The sequence below is a fragment of the Rhipicephalus microplus genome, chromosome 5, assembly GCF_043290135.1.
Source record: "Rhipicephalus microplus isolate Deutch F79 chromosome 5, USDA_Rmic, whole genome shotgun sequence".
In the NCBI taxonomy this organism is placed as follows: Eukaryota; Metazoa; Arthropoda; class Arachnida; order Ixodida; family Ixodidae; genus Rhipicephalus; species Rhipicephalus microplus.
Genome location: NC_134704.1, coordinates 28,925,197 through 28,946,838, shown reverse-complemented (window position 1 = coordinate 28,946,838; position 21,642 = coordinate 28,925,197). Strand labels below are relative to the sequence as shown.

The following is a 21,642-nucleotide window of genomic DNA, read 5'->3' as shown; positions in this document are numbered from 1 at the left end:
TTCGGCACGGCACAAGCGGCGCTGTACTCGAGCGGTCTTCTATTTGGCGAGCGGCTGTGTGAAATGTCTTGCACCGCTTTTGCACCGCTTTTGGGTGCCTTCAGGGTTATCGTGCCTCCACAACAAGAGAGAGCGACACTTACGAATAAGTGGCCCGAGTGTAGTCCAACAACCTAATTTACCTGTCTAGTACCATTTAAAAAGGCAATAGAAAGCAGTGGTTGCATTAGGGACTCAGAAGGCTTTAGAGGCTCACCAAGAGAATGTGCTTTAGCTTGCCCGTGTGCGAGTCCCACACTTTGATGGAATGGTCGTTCACAGCAGTCACAACTAGGTGGTCGTCCTGGTTCCACCCGACCATGGTCACTTTCAACCTCTGCTTGGGGTCCTCCTCCACAAGTTCCTCAGATCTGCAACAAAGGACAGACGACACCATGCTTGACGGTTCCCCACTCAGCACTCTTGCACAATGACCGCCTTCCAGCGTGTTCCAAATGGTTCCTCCACATATCATGAATATCGGGAGATTGCAGCCGCATAACAGCTCTGACATGCCGAGACGCGCATTGCTGATAGCGTGCGAACAATGATGCACTGCTTGAAAGCTACAATGTTGCCAAAAGCTGAATGCAGTGACAAGCCTTACGCACTTTATAACTAATTCAACAGGACATTCCAGTGGACAAAATTCTAAACAAATGACATTTTCATTTAACAGCGCACTCGCTATTAGCTGCTTCAGGCCAACTACCTAAAGGCTTCCCATTTGGCTTCATAGTACAATACGAGTGAACGTTCATTTGGTAACCCTGTATGGCAAGTCAAGGTTAGTATAAATTTCCTGGTGTGTTCCAATGAATGTTCTATTTCTGATACCGTTAAACTCCTCAATAAGAGGCATGCTCTGGGCAGCGATTCGTACGCATTTTCTTATGAACCCGTATTTACTGTAGGCCCACTGGCGTCTTTTATACCCATTTGTGTCCCTTATAAAGAGGTTTGACTGTACAAGTTACCACTCTCTCATTTCACAGAAAGAGCAATACATACATTACTTGCATGTTTACACTGCAGTGTTTTAATGTTACCAAAACATTGTTTCAAATCCTACACATTTTAAATGCAATGCAGAATACTTTATTTTGAGGCAGCCAACATGACAAGTTCATACTTGCAATGCACTGATCGAACACAAATAAAGATGCATAAAAGCATATATAAATAAGACTAACAAGCCTTGTATGCATGCACGAGTTCTTTTAGTGTGCCTTTGTGCGCAAACAGGGCGTTTAACAACGCACCAACACACCAACGCACCAACGCCCTCTTCTAGTCCTTAATGAAATGCTGTAATGTTACCACTCATCACTCCTCACCTATAGCTTTAAATGAATGATAGGCAGCACTGAGACAGTTCGAGAAACTAACCCCACCAACTTGGTCGCCATACGAAGCCTAGTCGACCTCCACTGCTGTCGCTCGTAGGTCCAAACGTTGGCCGTGCCATCCTTGGAACCACTCACAAACCGGCAGCTATGATTGGCAAACTGCAAGCTGTCCACTTGGTCCTGCAAAGAGAAAAGATGCAAGAACGCCCTTTTGCTTTCATCCAAAAGGGAGAAAAACCACCAGATGAAGGTGGCTTCCCCATCAACACAATAAAAAATCAGACAGACACAATGCATGGAAACACTGCAATGTGCCCCTAATTGACAGTGCACTTCCAAGTAGTGTAAAGAACTTTTTGTTGTATTGCTCATGATTATTAAGCCTTTACTTTACCCCATGACAGCACTTCGTTGTGTCAAAACTCAATCTCAAGCTGTAGCATGAGCAACCCAATAAAAAAGCCCGTGAAATAACAAAGATTCTTTTGAATTCTCCTATCCCAAGTAAAAAAAAAAAAGAAAAAGCTCTTTGTGACCTTAAAACGTTGGCACAACAAAATCAACATGGGAGTTTTCACATAATTTACACAAGTGCATGCCCAATTTTGAACTACAACTAGCCTTGCATATGAAGGTTCAATTTCAGCACTACTGTGGAGGTGTTCTAGAGCAAGTAAGCAGGAAGAAACAGCAAAGCCCAACAAAATGATCCAAATTTCAAGCCGAGCGTCTTACAGCATGTGCCTCGAGTTCAGCGATCCGCTCCGGACCGGATGGGGCCAGCATGTGGTAAACCCGAACAAAATGGTCTGTGCTGCCTGTAGCCAAGAAGGCCCCACCTGTTGGGTTTTCGTAAGCAACGGTCAAGAGTTTTTCAGGCTCCCATCGATGGACCTTAGTGAACAGGTGCAATTCTGGCACCTGCTCTTGAATCCACGAACTGTGTCGTGTCTCTGGACCCTTACCTGGACTGAACGAGGAGCAGATCATTTGAGAGCCTGCACGAATCCTCTCGGTAAACTTGAGCGGCTTAGGGCTGTGAATGAAAAGTTACCGCATGAGACATAGAATAGCAGTACAGGGCAAAGCAAATAGAAACTGGACAATGAGAATGTAAACCGTCGACGTCAACAAGGCGCAGCAGCCTGCATGCGGTCTATCATGTGTATCCTACAGTGAAATCTCGATACAATAAATCTCAAGAACTGCTCAAAGTCATTCCTTTTTTTGCAAAATTGTAACGCGAGCGTGTAAGTCGCCTACCTGTGCTGTGTATACAAAGGGGACTGCATTATGCTTTACAATCACGAAAAACCAAACAAATACGAAATATTACGGGACCAGGGCACATTTATTTGAGGAAAAGCACGATATATCCTGATGTGGACAGCTCGACTACTAAAAGAAAAACCCTTAAATTATAACGGGAGTTATAACAGCAAAAACTTGAGACAAATGTTTTGGCCCGCGAAATGCGCGACGAATCTTTTTTTGTAGTCCAGAGCCCTTCCTGTTTTCTCCCGTAACGAATGCGCACGGGTCGCGCATGCAGCCATGTAGCTAGTGTACCAGCCGAACGTGCCCTGCGCAGCAGGTGTCCAACTAAATTCACTACGACAATTGCACCCGACAACAAAAACGCAGCATCGGATGGCGGCGCACAAACGTTGCAGGTGCACGACGTGCCGTTGGTACAGTTGTGCTTTGCATGGCCTCCGAGATGGCGGGTGCGCAGCTTAAAAACACGCTGCGCACCCGTCATCTTGGAGGCTATGCGTTTTGTTTTTTGTTTTTTTGTTTTCGTGTCGCTGTGCTTGCATGCCGCTATAAGCGAAAAGGTTTCTCCTGCATTCGCAGATGGAGCTCTACTGCTAAAGGCGCTACGTTTAAATTTTGATTGATGTCATCTGCGCTCGCACTGCTCACAACTGTTTAGCATGGTTGCCTTACTATGCTTTGACTTTTATTGCGTCATTATTTTGTGATCCAACGGCTTGATTTACCGTTGTTTCTATCATCAACGGCACTGGCTATCACACCAAAATAAAATAAACAGATACATTACCGTATTTACTCGATTCTACCGCGCCCTCGATTGTAACGCGCACCCGATTTCCACCGCGAAAAAAAAAAAAAACGTAAGACATCGATTGTAACGCGCACCCATTTTTTTTCGCTGGCCCGCACGATCACACCACTCGAAAAAACGATTCCTTTCGGGATTGTTTTCCATCTAAATATGAGGTACGGGCGAAGCTTGTGCCCATCTGACGTGTAACAGAGCATTGCCGTCACTGTAGTTTTACCGTGGACCGATGTCAGCACGCGAACTTGCTTTGCCCCCTTCTTCTCGACAGTTGTGGTGCCAGGCATGTCGAAGTAAAGAGGCGTCTGATCGGCATTCCCGATTTGCCCAAGCAGGTAGCCGTTGTTGCGCCGCAAGTTTAGGACGAACCTTTGAAAACTGTAAAGCTTTTTCATCGTACTTCTCCGGAAAAGTTTTCGCATATGCATGTTCCCCTTCGAAGGGAAGAGCCTTTGCTCTTCATATAGTTAATTAGCCAGCACCTGCTCGCTTTAAACTGGCTCCGCATTAGACTTTTTTCTAAGACTAATTGCATAGCCCGCACTTGGAGCAGTTCTGTCGTCACGGGCCGCTGTGCCGCTCGCTCCTCAAGCACATACTCGCGGAGCAGCTCTTTAATTTGCGGAAACCGACCCTGCTGTGGTCCACTGAAGCCTTTGCGTGAAGCTTTGCTGTCGACAATCTTCTGCTTTTGTTTCCGCCGGTCCCGCACGCACGTTTCGGGAACGACCGCGATGCGGCCCGACTTCCGTCCGTTTCTGCACACGCGATGACTTTTCTTTTAAAAGCGGCATCGTGGTGCACTTGAGTTTTTGGAGTCGGCCCTTTCACGTCGTCGATGCTAATGCACTACTAGATGACGAACTCCTCAGCACACGTACGAAGTGCCGCACATGGTAAACACATAGGCAGAGATAGCCGACGCACCATGCCGACGCACGTAGGGGGCGGCCATTTTGGATTTGCGATGGCAATAGATTGACCGTAATTTTTTGTTCGTACTCGATTCTAACGCGCATGCGATTTATGAACTCGCTTAACCGGAAAAAAGGTGCGCGTTAGATTCGAGTAATTACGGTAAATTCTTTTTTCTTTTCTCAAGGACCCAAATGGGGAGTCGGTTCATTATGAGAGTTATTACGGTATGTTATTCTGAAAGATTTTTACATTAAACCAATGGGCCCTTAGAGGAGAAATTTTGAAAAAGTCATTAATCTGAAAATTCATTAATCTGTGGTTTGCTATAACAATATTTGACTGTACAACACATAAGAACAAAAAGAAATAACAGTGGTGATGGCTTCCAGCATTTTGGAGCAGTCATTGGAGAAGGCAAAATCTGCTTTTGGAGTCATTGGAGAAGGCAAAATCTGCTTTTGGAGCAGCCACCTCTGTGTTTGGAGAACGCACGGGCTTTCCATGACACACACCGAGGAAGAAAACTTACCGTTAATTTAGTTTAATGTAGCTGAGCGGTAGAGCATCGGATGCGTTATTCGAAAATAGCAGATTTGGTTCCTGCCAGTGGCAAGTTATCTTTTCATCCACACTTGCATCACAATTACTTCTAATAATAACCTGTATGTTTTCCCGGAATTATTGTCTGCTGGTTCTCTGCTGAACATTTTGCAACTGGAGCAAAACTAGGAATATGAAAATGAGGGGAGAAAAGAGACCGATGGGAGCCAAACGTGATGACATGTGTGGCAAGTTTTCCCCGCCACTGCGCAAGTGTGTAAGTTTACCTGTTTTCCAGCCTGCACCGGCAATAAATAGTTGTTAGTTTGGCGCCAGTCTGTCTCTTTCCTTCCCTCATTTTCATGTTCCTAGTTTTGCACCAGTTACGAAATATTCGGCAAACTAAGGCACCGACTCGCCCCAAAACAAGTTCTTCTACTATAAGTTCTCATTAATTGTGTCTAATAAAGAAAGCGAGCCTTTAAAGTTACACATTTCTTCACTCAGCTTACATAATCACTTATACAGAAGAAGCAGCAAGCCCACAAAATAAGCAAAAGAATAAAATAAGTACGAGCAGGATTTGTACAGAAGCGGTGACATAAGATAGTGAGAGACATTGCATCAACACGCTAGCTGCAGCATGTAGTTCATAGCAGCGCACAACACACTCCCATGCAAGAACACACATGCACGTTCAAAGCTGGTTACAGTACCTATGACAAAGTACAAATCTGAGTTTTTTTAGGTGTGCCATCACCGCTTAAGAAGGAAAAAATATAGTGCCAAAGAAAATATTGCCTTATGCGCCCACCGCAAAGCCGTTTTTTTTTTATTTTTACAAATGTTAAGAAAATATTGGCATTCCCGCATGACCGTCCGATAGCACGCGATGGCACCAAACAGCATTTCGAAAATACTGCGGGGTACAGGATACGCAGTCAACGCAGCAGCTGGCATAGCGACGAAACGCACATAATCGGCTGTCCGTGATAAACGTGTACCACGATCTGCCACTTGGCAAAAAGTGACACAGTGTTTTTGAGACACGGTACGGTCACGGGGAGCAGATTTTCCACTGACTAGTTGCATGCAGCACTTCGCGTACCTGGCATACACACCGCGTTGAGCCGCTTGCTCCCAGTCGACTTCATACCGTGCACAGATGCAACAAGAAGCCTGTTGCGTTAACGCAATGATGCGAGCTTTCTGCAAACGATGCTTTAGCAGTCCTGTTAGCAGACGTAGCAGCATTTGGGCTGTCGCCTCATGAGAGTGTGTCTTGCTGTCTAGGAGCCCGCAATCCGCAACACTCAACTCCGCAACAACGGACTGCTTTCTTTCTGCAAAACATTCGCTTTCTTTCTGCAAAACAACGACTGAGGCGGCAGCCGGCGACTACGCGAGAGTAGTCGCCGGCTATTAAAGCGTGCAGTTGGCTTAAAGCAGCGCTACACCCCACATGTGGGCTCTTTGTTGGCGATAAGCCATACTGACACACCTTTCAGCAGTTGCCACATTGCCTTCGTTCTTTGCCAATGATTATCAAAAAAGACGGTCGCAATCCCGCGTAAGTCAGAATAACTGAGTCCGATTCCCTGCTTCTGAAGCAGCGCAACTGAACGCAAATTCAGCAGTTTGCGTGTACAAGACGGCAACCATCACGTAATATCTGCTCACGGTGCGTGCTGTCTGCTTTACTTTCAGTTCGAACACCACCTTGTGGAGCGGCAATGACGCAAAGTACACAAGAAAAATTTTTTTGGAGCAGTATGGCATGATAATTTCCAATTGGCACAAGTTTCCCATCACTGAAAGAAGCTGAATTTTTAGTACTGCCACAACAAAGCAACTAGTTTATTCAGTGATGATATTTAAACAACTCTCAATGCCTAAAAAAAAAACGTACAAGATAACTCACTTGAAACTCTTAGTGCTGCTCGAGTAGTCCCAAAAACATGCACAGCCGTCGTTGCCTGTCGATACCAAAAACTGCCTGTTTCCCTTTGGGTACGGACAAAACTGCACAAACAAAAGATAGCACGTTGTACGTTGTGCACGAACTACACAAAAGTTATTTCAAGCTCGCATGCAGTGTTGGCACTCACCCTAAGTGAGGTAACCATGGCTGTGTGACCCAAAAGCACAGCAACAGGTGCCAGGGTGAGCAGGCACCAGACGCGGATGACCTTGTCACAGCTGCCAGCCGCCAGCAACTGGTTGTCGGGACTCACAGCCAGATCAGTAATTTCGGCCGAGTGGCCTCGCAGTGTAGCCAGTAGCCTCCCATCCTGGGCGCTCCACATCTTCACCAACAGGTCATCTGCACCCTGTGACGCAAACACACCATGCTCAGTGTGATAGTCCTCTCCCAATCACTAGCTGTGCCAGGTAGGAGGGAAGGAGGCAAAGAGGAGGGGGGGAGGCATCTGGTTCCAACAAAGAAAAGAAGAATTCCTCATAAAGCAGTAGTGCAAATAAGTTCTGCGGAATCCCGCAAAGCGGCAGCAGAGTTAAAAAAAAGAAACTGACAACCACCTGTCAACAACAGGGAGCCACAAGGCAATCCACACAGACTTGTTATGAAGAAGGCCTTTCAAGTTGCCAAGAAATGATCGCTGAAAAAAAAAAAAAAAATTCTCCGGCCATTAAGAAGTTCTTTTTCTAAGAGATCCATGATTTTCCTAGTGGCTTCGTGCTATGAGCACATGGTTGTTAGTTTCTCATCCTTCCTTCTGAATAAATCAATTGAAAATACTTACCGTAAAAATGTAGTTGCCACTGCGGTCAAAGAGGACACAGTAAACGGATGACAGATGCCCCAGGAGGCGCCTGAAAAGTTGCGCCTTCACGTAGAACTGAGTAGATAGCTGCTGTCTGCAACTGCCACCTGCCAGGGCACCCAACTGTCGCCCCTGCAATACCATCGCTACGCACAAATGCAGAACTGAGTTATGCAGCATGCGCAAGGCTGCGCAATGCTTGGAGTTAACAAGTATGCTAACAAGATGAAATGACAAAGTGCACTGCCACCTGCCAGGGCACCCAACTGTCGCCCCTGCAATACCATCGCTACGCACAAATGCAGAACTGTGAGTTATGCAGCATGCGCAAGGCTGCGCAATGCTTGGAGTTAACAAGTATGCTAACAAGATGAAATGACAAAGTGCACAGTGTGTGGGAAAGCACAGTTTCGGTTTTGCCTCCTGGACGGTCCAAGTTATACGTCAAGATGCACGGATAAAATAAACACGTTAAGACCAAGTCACATAAAGATGTAGAGAACAAAGCGTTTCTTAGAATAGATGTGCTCACAAGAAATCTGCCACACATTGATACACATCTCCAATATTAGCTAAACAGTTAGGTCTGGCTAAATGGAGTTTTCCTGCAAGCATATGGGTTTTAAGATGCAAAGTATACTTATAGTGAATGGGTTAAACCCTATCAGCAGAAATTAGAGTAAGAAAAGCGAAAAAGTTTGGGTTAGCCAATTACCTTGAATGGCTTCCCACATTTGTTCATGTGGTGAACTGTCATTCCCAAAGTGTATTATGATCATGAACAACATTTATAGCATGCAATCTGCCAAGAAGTTGCCAACAAATACTTTAAACTAAGACGAATACACTCGAACCTCATTATAACAAAGTTGCACAATACACGAAAATAAGTTTATTATATTCAAAAACTCGTTATAAAGGATTATTACTAATACCATATCTATTGCAAGAACATTTTTCATTTACTTAGTTATAACCGATATTTCATTATATACGGTTTCATTATATCGAGGTTGGAGTGTACAGTCGAACTCTGCTACAACGAGCGCCACTTCAACGAAAAATTCACGATTCCCCGTCAGCAGTCCATAGCAGTCAATGCATAGATATTGTCGCCACAACGAACACTTTTTCTTCTGTCATCCCGCTTAAACGAAATTTCACGATGCAATTCCAGGCTCAGATACTTATTGCTACGCACTAAACCCAATCTTTAAAATTCGATGCATTTTCAGAGCCTGAAAATGCATCAACGAAGTGTAAAACGCGCGTTGGCACCACCAGAAACCGCTGCTGTTCAGCAAGCATGGGTGCCACCATTGCTCGATAGCAACGGCAATGAGACTGCCCAGATTTTGCCACTGGCTTGCAGTAAAAGCAAGCCATTGGCTTGCATGGGTGCCACCATTGCTCGATAGCAACGGCAATGAGACTGCCCAGATTTTGCCACTGGCTTGCAGTAAAAGCAAGCCATTGGCTTGCTTTTGAGCCGCAGATGATCTGAAGCTGAAGCTCAGTCGCTCAGTTCATGGTTTCCTTCACGCAGCTGCTGGGTGCAACCGCGGAACGATGCCTTTTTCGATGCTTATCATTATGTTTGCGCTTGGTCGGTGTGGTAACTAATCATAGCGGCTGTTCATCCACATTATCAACAAAATCAGCTAGCCGCGAGTGATAGATGATAAGAACGGCATAGAAGTTGCCACTCTACGATACCCTGCCTCCATCTCAAAGTCAGATACACGTCGGATACTCATTGACGGCAGACAGCTGCTGGTGTTAACGTGTAAATGTAACTGTTTGGTTCGTTTACGAAGGCAGTTTTAGGCGTTGTTTCAGCGTGATTTTCATTATGGCCTCGCTATGCATGGGTGAGAATAACGTCGTGACGCTGCTGGGAAAGAATAGAAAGCAGTGGACACTGCTATTGGCGTTGCTGCAGGACAAAGCCTAGATGAAAAGGTAATGTGGCTCCCATGTGTTATGCCTAAAAAGTACAGATGAGCAAAGAGATCACATTGAATACAGCCTAATGAAAGAAAGGAAACGAGATTGTGACTAGGGGGACATAAAGTAGTACTTGGAATGTCCCAGGAGTCAGGACAAATGGTATTAAATGAAACTGTCTTGCTTTTAACCCAAACTCCAGGAATCTGAAAGTTCAGAAAGTTTCCCTTTGTAGTAGTGTACACCAAAAAAACTCCGCTGTGTGTGCAATTTTGAAAGCAGCAGGACACTGTCCCATTTGTGCACCTTCCCACGACTATTTAGTGACACTGCCCTTCTAGACCACACATCAATGTGCTAGATTTAAAAAAACACTAAATAAGAAAACAGAAAGGAGAAGGAGATGCAGACAACAAAAGTATATCAATTAGGCAGCACTCACCAATATTGCAAGGCACTGTGCCAGGGGAGAGGCAGGCAGGGGCGCCATGGAGCCGGACGGCCACGTCTGCTGTGGCACGAAGTCGTCGCACCACTGCCGAGGCAATAGACCATGACAACTGAGTTCATGCTGTTCCGTTCTACTTCTCTATCACACGAAGAACTAGCTCTATCTATGGGCAAACAGCTGGGCTAGTTGACACTAGCAACACGCTGTTTGAGTACGAAGAAAGGCACGAAAAGCACAGGTAGAACACAACACGAACTTCCACAACACGAACTGCTCATTTCATGGAAACATGACAAATGCATACAGGGTGGAAGAAAGAAAGTGTGGGCTTGCGCAATGCACACAACGTTTGTTTGAACAGCATGTTCGTGATCAAAGAATGTTGCAAGTGGCAACTATGTACAACCAACTACAGCCCCCATTCCCCCCCCCCCCCCTACCTCCCCGGCCCTTCTAGCTGGACTACTTAGTTTCGGTCATAAGCTACATAACACGATATGACAAACAAGGACACACATTAATCGAAAGTACAGGACAAGTGTCGTGTAGCACAAACCTATGGCAGGTAAACATTCTCTACAAGTGGTAAAACATAAACAGCACCATTTTGTGCTGGCTCAATATTAAAACCCCAACCATCCCTGCTGAGGTTAAACAAGCATAGAAATGAGGCGAGGCGCATACTTCAGAATCATTTGCTGGCTGGTGTGTTTGCCAGGTAAAGTTCTACACGGCTTTTTGCAAGAAAATTTATGGCGTATTTGGTTAGGCGTTTTCGAGCGCTCTGAAGACTGGCTGCGCCTTCGGTTGGTAGAATTTGAGCGCTTAAACTACCTTCAGTTCGTTCCTTCAGAGTGTCAACCTGACTCAGAGCGCTCTCGTCTGCTCCGACTTCGAAGTGAGAGCGTGGCGCGATCTGACCGAGAGGACGAATCACGTGACACAACCCAGCCAATCACGTGGCTGCCGGCAGGTAAATGAGGTGAGGAGCGCGAGCGTGCATTTAGGAAGGATGTATCGCCGGGCGCGTAATACTTTGTGTTTGTGTGTTGTTAATGGCGGTTCTGCGCGTGTGGGGCGAATTCACATCTGCGAAGCCATAAATGTACCATGTCGATAATGAGGCCGCTAGCGAAGGTGGAGAAAACTTCATTGCTGTCATGACAGCAGCTCGCAGACAGTCTCGTGGTTTGCCTAGAAGATAGCAGCTCAGACGAGGACGATCGCCAGATTTATGTGCTGAGCTCAGAAGACTTTCACTACGCCCAGACATGCCAGAGATGTCCACTGAACTGATCGGCATCATTTGTAGACATGGCGCAGCAATGTTTACCAGGCCGCTTCCCGCGCTGGCTGCACGGTGGTGCTAATGGCGCGCTGCTCTAAGCGCTCTGAGATGGCCGATGTATTCAGTTGGTATGCTGCCTCTCGTGCTCTGATTGCAAGCTGCCTTTGCATCTAGCGACGGAGCCAGGGGACCAGAGCGGCCAGACGAATACGCCGTTAACGACAGTGCTGACACTGCTCTTAATACAAACCATTACTGCAACATAAAGCCTTTGAATAAAATGAGCTCTTTAACCCTCTCGCTTAATAGATCAGCTCTTGCAATTTCACACGCTTGTAACGTGTGAGAATGGCTAATGAAGTACTCACCGATAGTACAAACTTACGAGGCTTCAGTGAGACACTGTGGTAATTTCATCCAGTAAAAAAAGATATAAGCAACCGTAGCTGCATCTGCAAGCTAAGCCACAAGTCTAAACAAGCCAATGCTAGCACTTCCCATCGTTAGCGGATGAACGCATGAACTGTTGACAATAAAAAATTAATATTAATCTCTAGGGTGTTACATCCCAAAACTACGATATGACTATGAGAGACGCTATAATGTAGGGCTTCGAAAACGTTGACCAACAGGTATGCTTTAATGTGCATTGACATTGCCTTAAGCATTTCACCTCTATCGAGGCATTTAAGCATTTCACCTCTATGTCCAGAGATGCAAGAATGATTAAAAGCACCAAAGAAGAACTTTTGCGCGGGCACTGGTACCACCTTGAATGCGCAAGTAACTGGGCGTCTCTCATAATCATATCGTGGTTTTGGGACGTTAAACCCCACATATCAATATGCAAGTAACTTTACTCACTCGAGTGCTGCCGAAGCAGAGAGTAGCTCCCAGAGCCCAGAAGTGAGCGGGAGCCGGCCACTCCACACGGTATGACCTGGTCCAGGAGAGGACCAATCCGAGAACATATTTGCAGCAGGTAGTCGTCGGGAATGTGCACGTTGGAATTTGCCTGTAGCACATTTACAAATGAAGGAGAAACCATGCAGTCTTGTTTCTTCAGAAGGATTAGAGCTAGGCCAGAAGAATTAGAACTAGACACATTTATTCCTACAGAAAGACAAGGACAGCAATACCACCTGTGTCAACGTTTCTTTTCCTATAGTCCAATTCTGATTAGAGATAAATTATTCTCACAGCCAAAACGCAGCCAATTCGAGTGCAACAAGTGCTAGATTACCATAGGTCGCGGCAAAACCTGTAGAGCTCACTCAGACTCGCTCATGAAATAAATTTTGCGCTTTGGACTCGCTTGAACTCAGATTCACCAAAATTTTCCCAAGCCACACTCCCCCGGACTCACAATCACAAAAATTTTCTTCAACCCAACCCACTCAAACTCACCAAAATATTACTCACCCGGACTTATGGCTCGAGCTAAGTCTGAGTGACTCCGAGTGAGTCGACTCACAAGTCCGTTGGCCTAGTATTGGATTTCTGGGCCGAATTGTCGATGCTCTTTAACACCAATATCTCACATAATCGGTGCGCTTCTTGGCGCCGCTTGATATAGTACCTTCTAGTAATAATAAGTGTCGCAAACCAGTCAGCTCATTTTCTTGGAAGCGATGATCACATAAGACATATTTATCAAGAACTTCCTTGGATGGCTGCGCGGCGGGGGACGTCAAGACAGCTTCCTATGCAATTCCCACCTCTGATCAATAAATATTGAAATGATGTATGAACGACACTGCTTTATAATACGTGTGAATGAGTACAAACGTTAATCCAGGTAAGCCTGATAGTAATGCTTAAAATGAGTAGATAGGACCATAGGTCGGCAAAAGAAAGCAGAACTCAGGCTAACTCAAGAAATATACATATTCCACTCTGGACTCACCAAAATTTAGAAGGTTTTGCTGAGCTAGTTCGTACATAATAATGAGGTAAAATGAGTGATGCTATTTCCTTCTGCTTCTATGTTGTTCTTGTGGTGTTTTAGGAGTCTGAAATTTTCTCTTACCGAAATTTTCCTGGGCTGAATTCACTCAGACTCGCGAAAGTTATCTTCAATGAATTTCTCGCCAAAATATTACTTATCCGGACTCACTCAGACTAACGGCTTGAATCTCAGTCTGAGTGAGTTGGCCGATCTATGCGAAAAGATGGCGAGTCTCAAATCTTCTACTCAATAACCCAGAAATGATTACTTTGCTGCACAGTTTTCTTTTAGCAATACTGATGCCCCAAAACATTTTTTCGCCTAAAAGCATGACAATGTTAACACTTAAAGTAACAGTTTAGTGTGAGCAAACTATATTAAATATGATTATAAAATAAAAATGGCTATTTTTCAAAACTACAGGTGTTCAATCTAAATTCTAATATTCTTACACATTTGTCATTCAAGACACAGTGCAGTTGATAGAAGCTATAGCTCTGGACTGATTCTTTAATTATTAGGGTTACCACCACAATTTTTGCACATGCCCACCCCTAAAATATTTTGACCGAGTCTTCTTACTCAATAAGAAAATATTAGCCTGAAACATCACTTAAAATTTTTGGTTCTTTACTGTGCGTCATCTAGTTAAAAAAACTAAGCCACTAAACCATTTCTATGTTCTTGACAAGTGTGCACGGTGTCAGTGTTGTCCTAACTCAGTTGACATAGAAAAGTGGTCCTATCCTAAAGGATAAGGACATTGTGACAGTAAACAATATTATCAACTGAAAACCCAAGCACTACAGATGAAAAACATATTGTCAATACAGCTACATGCTTAAGTTTTAAACGGTTGTATGATGCTTCATTTCATGACAGCATTAAGCTTCATGAAAACGTGAGTATAGACAGAAGTCACAAGTATTTAGTAAGGGGCTTTATTTGATACAAATTCAACTAATGAATACAAAGTGCAATGTCAGCCTCATTCGTAGAACAAGAACAAAATTTGCAACTTGTACCAGCCATTAGAAGCTGCGATTTATGTTCATAAAGGACGCGGTACTTTGAAATTCCTTTAAATGAAAATGCACACACCACCGCGGAATATGATGCGATCAATCACAACAACGTCAACGCAGCGGGCGGCCAGATTCGCAACAAGCCCGCAGCCACAAAACACCGCAGAAAATTGAAAAAGTACTTCTTTCCCGCCACTTTTACAAAAGAAACACGTCCGCATTCGCGCGCAAAAAAAAAAAAAAACTGAACATAACACTGCTTCCTGCCCGCTCCTGCAAAACTCGCTACGTGGAAAATTACAAAAAAACAACAAACAAAAACGCCACCTCATCCGTGACGTGTACCGTCGCCGGGGCGACGAATTGCCAAGAATGCCTCAGCCAATCGCCGACTCGCATTGCATGAGCTCGTTCGTAAGAGCTCACACGATTGGCTGCCGACTGAGTTCACGCCCCCGTCTGGTCACTGAGTCAACTCGGCAAATAAAAAGCAACAAATGCCACTCCTCCGTGAATCGGAATTCATCAGCTAAGGGGCAGCGTCTTTTTTTTTATTTTCTTCATCGTCCGCGAATAATGCGAGGAACAGTTCTAGGTCGAATTTCTGGCGCTCTCGAAATAAACGTGAGCCCGAAAACGCAGAAAATCACGCCATGTGGCCGCACAGACAACACGGTGACAAAAATGTCAACTTTCGAAAATTGTCCAAAATGCAGCCGGGTCACTTACCAATTCGGCAAAACTCCTGTCATGCTCATTCCCATGCCAATCGAGCCTTTTGGGCAAAAGCTAGAAAAGATATTAAAAATTAGGCTTAGCGAAAACCAAGCACCCGTCGCACTAACAGAATGCGCGGCTCGGAACTAACTAGCGCAATGTTTTGATCGCCACAACCCACGTGCTTCGCACGAGGTTCTTTCGGAACGCAAGCGGCAACTTACATGATGCTCTTCAATCTCCCTCCGAAGAACCTGAAAAAACCCACGCATGTATCGGTTTTCCGCTTGCAAGCGACAGCATTCGCTCAAAAAAGCAACCAACTATTACCTCCGCAGCCTCCTTGCAAGGTCCCCTGCCCAGGAACTTTGAAATTATGAAATACAACTCTGCAAGCAAATCAATGAGAAATCAGCCTCCACTGATCAGGTACAAACGCTCGTTCAAGATCGGACTTTTGTTCCCGAAAAATCTGAAGCTTACGGTACCTTTTTCGAGGAGTTCCTGCGTCCTCCTGTTAGGATTTGCTGTTGACATCCTTATTAAACGTTTACATCTACAGTATGACTACATAATGCGTCACGGTGTGCTTGTTAATCGTTACAAACTACTCGCGGCAATCCAAAATAAAGGAGGTAACTTTACAACGACATTGAACCGAAGCCCTGCAAGAAGCGGATACATTTCCGACACAGAAAATAGTTTCAGGTCGAGTTAGCTAAAAAAATGTCAAAACTTACACTTAACGTGCTTGCAGTCAAAAAATTAAAGCTAAAAATATTCCGCAGCATGTGAGTTGCTCAATATTTTAACTAATAATAAAATATGTTCTCTTGGCGGCAGGGCGGAGTAATACAACAAGGGCAACGGCGACATCCAGTGGCATATGCCGATGTGCATGAGTTCCGTCAGCTAGCACGTCGGCGACGGTGCTGTTGACGGAAAATTTCCGCTGTTTTGTCAATCAACTGTGCGACGTTGCCGTCAGTAAAATTTTGTTCAACTTGGCCCAACTTTATATGACGTGAACCTGGTCCGGTGGAAAAGGTATAGGCTCTCTATTACGCACAATCCCGTAATGTGGGTTGAAGAAAATGGGGCCAGAGCCGGACGTGTTTGAGCGGTAACTTTCGGAACTTTCTTTCGGCGATCGAACTCTGCACAGGTTCACAGGATGTCGTGGATCAAACAAACGAAGCTTACATGGTTGCAATCGGTCGCCGTCCGTGTTCTAAAAGCTGGAAAGGTGCCGTCGCATTTGGCTGTCATCATGGACGGGAACCGGCGTTTCGCAAGGAAGCAAAACATGCGCTCTGTGGAGGGTCACGTCCAAGGATTCGACAAATTGGCCGAGGTGAGGTAGATTTTGTTTTGGTTCTCGATAAACAAGCGAACGAATCATGCATCGCGAACTTCAACTGTACCGAGACCGGCTGCCTGTTTGCAGGTCCTTTATTGGTGCTCCGAATTGGGTGTCACCGAGGTTACCGTCTATGCGTTTAGCATCGAAAATTTCAAGAGATCCAAGGACGAAGTGGATGGCCTCCTAGACCTGGCTCTTCAGAAACTGAGGAACATGTTGAACGAAATGTGCGCAAGAACGTTTGCTTACGCACTTTGACCTTGCCCCTCGACGACGTAAGTGCATTGACACGTGTGCACTCGCGCTTCGCAGGGACAAGATCCACGAGCATGGAGTCTGCATTCGCGTGCTTGGAAACTTGTCCTACTTACCGGTGGAATTGCAGCAAGTCGTGGCCGAAGTTGTACACGAAACGCAAGGGAACTCGAGGTACCAAGTGCGACGGTTATATTTCTCTCGAATAGTACATATTATGTCATGTTCATTTTAGTTTGGCGATTCAGAACTCGGTGCTTTCGCATAATACAATCCCGCATACAAAAAAACATGGTAGTGTAGATTACAGCGGTAAAGTTCTCGGGTGATAATTAGGGTAATATTTGTGGGGCAGCTGAGAACAAAAAAGAAAAACAAACGAGAAACGCACAGCGTTACACTCTGCTAAAGTATGTTACCTTCATTCCTTAAAGTGCTTTAAAAAAAAAACATACCTTCTGACTTTTGACACCCACTTCGAATGACGAATTCGCATATGTGATAACAAGCCGTGCATCTACTGAACAATTTGGTCGGTAGAGCTTTGTTCATTCGTGTTATTTTGCCCCAGTTTTTTACTATCCAGAATTCTTATTTTGCATGGCACCTGTATCAACAACCTCTGTGTTAAACAAACCTGAAAAGGCAACATTTTTCCTACCAAAAGGTTTCAACTAGTTACATTGTACAAGTAGTTTTCGTGCGTGACCAAAGAGCATATGTATGTAATATTTGAAGAATTGATGGCGAGGGGAACTTGTTGAAATTTTATACATGTTACTGCATGAGGACAACGAAAATTGTGGCTGATTACAATTTCTCATCTCTTTTCTGAGATGGTGTTATTTTAATAGCTGTTCCTATACTGAATCAAGTGAAAATAATGTACTCGGCAAGTCATTTCAAGATGGGAGCACTAGCCTGTCCTGTGTACATTTCAGGTGCTTTCTCAATATATGTCTGTCGTACACTTCTCGGGACGAAATATGCAAGGCAATGCAAGAATTGGCCACTGGAGTTGAGAAGGGCATCCTGTCACCAAGGTAAGACCTGTTATTATGAAATTACATCATATTTGATATAATATATGGAAGGAGAGAGGTCATAGTCATCTACCGTGGAGAAGTAAAAAGCTACAAAGTTGGCTGCATTGTGCTTTTGCAGTGTGATGTAACATGCAGCAATTAAACTTCCTTATGATGCACATTTCTTGACATCCTCATTACCGTAAAATTTCAAGCACTGCAATGAAAAATCATCTGGACAAGATTTGGGGGGGGGGGGGGGCTTGGTGCTTTCTTGTTCACAGACCAATATTTAAGATGGCAGAGAAAGAGCCTTTTAAAAGAATGCATGCATGTGCTTCTGATGAAATGCTTTACTGCATACGCATGCATTTGTTATTACTGTACCAGAAGTAATCATTGTGTGAAATTTTATGTGTTGTGACAAGAGGGGAATGTGTTCTTCAAATGTTTCAATTTGCAAGAACTTAGAATGCAACCTCCAGACACCACACTGTAAAAGTACTAATAGTTAATGCACATATCTAAAGACACACAGAATTTGGGTTCCTAGGAACGGCTGCTTTAGGACTGTGTAGAGGGGAGCATGAAAAAAAAAAGGAAAGGGGGGTATTGCTTGGTCATTATGCGCACGTTTCAAATCTCCCAAAAAGGGAAAGTAATTGTTGGCTCAGGATTTTATGGTAGTGGTATCATCACATCACATTAAGGCATAGAAGCCGGACAGTTTTCTGCAAATATATACTTTGCACAATTAATCTTTTTCATTTTGTGTTTATGTTCGCACTGGTATAAGCTACAAATAGAGTAGCCTTTCCTCACTCCCCATTCTCCGTCTGCTTGTTCGGGCGCAATAAAGGAAATGGCTGCAATGTTGACTTGTAAAGTAGGTAACAACAATCAAGATGTTCAATACTGCTTACGGAACGTTTGTAATGTCATATTTCTTTGGTTGATTTGCTTAGTGAAAGATAGCAATGATACTTGAGCTAATTAACAGGCCAAACTTCTGAGATGATGTTGTAAATAGTATGTCGATAATTAAGGCATCTAATAGAAAAGCTGTTAACCTTGAAGAGGCCTTATTTTGAACGAAAAGTTCTCTTATACACCGTATGTATTTTATCTGTATGTTCTCATTGATTGATTTTCTGAAATACAGGTATGCTATGAAAGATTTTGAAAGGGTACACTGTGCCTGGCACTATGTTTCAGAGAGTCATATGGCATTTCTGTGAGCAGTGTCTTAGCACGCTTGAGATAAATAGGCATGCGCACCCGGAACTGACGTTTGTGATCACTGCACAAGCAAGAAGGGTTTGTAACTATCCCGCCATTCTTTTGCAGTGATGTGAGCGAAGCTGCCCTGAGCCAAGCGATGTATAGTCGCAAGAGTCGGGACCCCGAGCTGCTCATTCGAACGTCAGGGGAAGTTCGCCTGAGTGATTTCATGCTGTGGCAGAGCAGTCGATCTGTTATCGAATTCACGACTGTACTCTGGCCCGAATTCACCATATGGCATCTGCTTGCCGCCATTCTCTGCTATCAGAGACAGTGTGGCCTTGTGGAGGTAATACTTTTCTTTGCACGGGTTTATTCGGCTACTTAACGTGTAACTGACCTGAGGCTCTGCACATTCCTTAAATAGACTTCACTGGGAGCTACCACACAGTACATCTGGCATGAAGCTAGAATGTATCAACACCTTTGCATTCGGTCATTAGTTCTTTGTGCTCTGGTTGCAGCTTCAAAATGTGGTGTGCTTGTCTTCGCAAACAAATTTGTGCTGCTTTCACAAAGTCATGCAAAGCTGTGTCGCGGAAGAGTTGATGGGCATGTCTCAGGTTTTCTTGTTAACATGTTCACTGCGGTATGCTTTTTGTTGGTCTGGTTTTAGGGGTGTTACGACGCACGGGTGGGACATGTGGCTCTATTTTTTGCTCCTATGGAATGACACTGCCACCTTTGCAGTGGACGTTTGAAACATTGTTTGGAAAGATGCAAAGCTATTTTCTATCTTCTTCCCTTGAATTTATGTCTAAATACAAAGTGCTTACCCTGAAAACACACGTGAAGTCAATTTCTGCGATAAGTTGGTTTCTTTCCTTGGTGCCGTGCTTTTTTTTGCGCTTGTAAAGGCACGAGCCTCCGTTTGACGCACTGTAACCTTTTGGAGCAGCCCTTACACTTAGTTCAATGGCAGCTATTTCTAATTTGTGGGAAAAGATTGCAAGCAACATAATAAAGGAATGTGCCGCCACTCAGTTCCTTGGAAACAATTGCGTTTGGTGCAATAGACGTTACATATTAGTTGCAATTTTCAACTTCAGACAGCAGCACAAGATGGAGAGCTCTCGCGCATGGTTCACCAGTGGGCCATAGCCTTTAACGTCAGAAAAGTATTCTCCTGGACGTGTGCATCCTCCTATAACAAAAATCATACCTCTGTGTTCGAGTGTCAAGTTATCACAATCGCTAGCAGATAGATGCCCGTAAATTCGCAGCCGCATACGGGGAGCACGATCCGTCATCCACGGGTGAGCCACGACGTAGTGGATGTGTTGGCAATCTACAGAATGCATAGAGTGCGTGCCGCTCGATGATAATTTTCTATTAACATCACAGTAAACCTCGACCAAAACAGTTCTGCTGCAACAGTATATCTGCTGTATTTTTGTGTGAAAAATTTAAATAAATTTGTATTTTGCCAGGATTCCCAGTTTCTAAGTCCAACCACAGTTCTGATCATTTTCACAAGCGTGGTTCGTTGGGCTAGTTGGTCGCACATTTGTAATAATTAAAGCTCATACCCTTTAAGCATTAGTGCAACTGACCACCAAACAAATGCTGTAAAGCGAATTTCTCTACACCCAAATGTACCAACAGGGCCAACTTGTACGTAAATCAAGAGCATTTTTCTTACATTCTTGAATTTTCTTCCCCAGGCATTCAAGAGTGCCAGACCGAGGGAGCGACATAGTGCAGAGGACCTTAGCTTGCAGAGGTTCATAGACGACGTTGAGACAAGGTGGCAAGAAAGGCTGCAGCTCATGAGGCTAGGCCAGACGGCACAGGAAGTAGTTGTCACATGAGACCAATTCTGTGTATATGTGCGACAAATATATTCTTTCTTGTTTTCGTTTTCTTACATAGTGGTGTTCCTTGGCTGTTCTTGAACAATGGCTCTTCAGCACTAGAGACCATCGTAGAAAACCTGGAAATTTCTTGCCTCGCTTTCAATCGACTTAGCTGCTCTGCATGGTGATGGGAGTGCACATTCAATCAACTTAGCTGCTCTACATGGTGGTGGGAGTGCACATGCTTTCAAATATTAAATTAGTACCAGGCATTCACCATAGTGCTATGGATGTCGTATTCCATGAAGCCACACACACAGACCGACAAATGGCTAGAATGCGTGATTGAACCCAAGTGGAAAAGGAAAGACTACAAATTTCAGTGACATAATTGAGCATTCTTTTAATTATTTGAATAAGAATAGTAGTAATTCTGAATTTTGTTCAAAATTGTGAAAACTGCTTCATCGCGAGGCCTAGTGCACAAGGAATCATTTAAATTAGATAGTACACTCAAACCTCATTATAAGAAAGTTGCGAGTTACACGAAAATAAGTTCGTTATATCCAAAGGTTTATTTCTAACATTGTATCTATTGCGAGACTATCTTTCGTTTACTTCATTGTAACCAATATTTGTTATATTGAGATTTGAGTGTATAAAGCCCTGATGCTGTTGCGGGTGTGTCCTATGTACGGCTGACGCAGAAGCCTAGCTAATGTTTCAGCCGCACACAGTTGTACCCTGCACGATTAACGTCCCCTATCCGTAGCTAGTCTTATTGCAGCTACACGGGTTCGGGCGAATAAGGCAACAGGCTAGGTCAACAAA

General features: G+C 44.3%; 2 protein-coding genes across 4 annotated transcripts in view; one reads left to right on the top strand and one right to left on the bottom strand.

The window, feature by feature from the left end:
• LOC119174829 (bromodomain and WD repeat-containing protein 3-like) overlaps window positions 1–15,766 on the bottom strand; it is a 50,211-nt gene extending 34,445 nt beyond the window's left edge. For all 3 annotated transcript variants that reach the window (XM_075895070.1, XM_075895071.1, XM_075895072.1), the window contains exons 1-13: window positions 15,580–15,766; window positions 15,422–15,480; window positions 15,316–15,345; window positions 15,104–15,163; window positions 12,266–12,416; window positions 10,105–10,197; window positions 7,695–7,861; window positions 7,041–7,262; window positions 6,854–6,954; window positions 2,354–2,424; window positions 2,124–2,227; window positions 1,429–1,568; window positions 257–410 (exon numbers count right to left, since the gene is read on the bottom strand). In XM_075895070.1, the coding sequence (XP_075751185.1) occupies window positions 257–410; window positions 1,429–1,568; window positions 2,124–2,227; window positions 2,354–2,424; window positions 6,854–6,954; window positions 7,041–7,262; window positions 7,695–7,861; window positions 10,105–10,197; window positions 12,266–12,416; window positions 15,104–15,163; window positions 15,316–15,345; window positions 15,422–15,480; window positions 15,580–15,628 (1,401 nt within the window). In that variant the 5' untranslated portion in view covers window positions 15,629–15,766. The remainder of the gene's footprint in view (window positions 1–256; window positions 411–1,428; window positions 1,569–2,123; window positions 2,228–2,353; window positions 2,425–6,853; window positions 6,955–7,040; window positions 7,263–7,694; window positions 7,862–10,104; window positions 10,198–12,265; window positions 12,417–15,103; window positions 15,164–15,315; window positions 15,346–15,421; window positions 15,481–15,579) is intronic.
• Window positions 15,767–15,996: 230 nt separating this feature from the next.
• LOC119174827 (dehydrodolichyl diphosphate synthase complex subunit Dhdds) lies at window positions 15,997–20,882 on the top strand. The gene is made up of 7 exons (XM_037425923.2): window positions 15,997–16,138; window positions 16,257–16,445; window positions 16,539–16,681; window positions 16,767–16,883; window positions 17,651–17,752; window positions 19,082–19,304; window positions 20,680–20,882. Exons 2-7 carry the CDS (start codon window positions 16,266–16,268, stop codon window positions 20,824–20,826), a joined length of 912 nt encoding a protein of 303 aa, XP_037281820.2. The 5' UTR covers window positions 15,997–16,138; window positions 16,257–16,265; the 3' UTR covers window positions 20,827–20,882.
• The last annotated feature ends 760 nt before the right edge of the window (window positions 20,883–21,642 follow it).

Coding starts and splice junctions, on each gene's coding strand:
- LOC119174827 (XM_037425923.2), top strand. CDS start 16,266: ATGTCGTGGATCAAACAAACGAAGCTTACATGGTTGCAATCGGTCGCC. Junction 16,446..16,538: donor GATTCGACAAATTGGCCGAG/GTGAGGTAGATT, acceptor GCCTGTTTGCAG/GTCCTTTATTGGTGCTCCGA. Junction 16,884..17,650: donor GAAACGCAAGGGAACTCGAG/GTACCAAGTGCG, acceptor TGTACATTTCAG/GTGCTTTCTCAATATATGTC.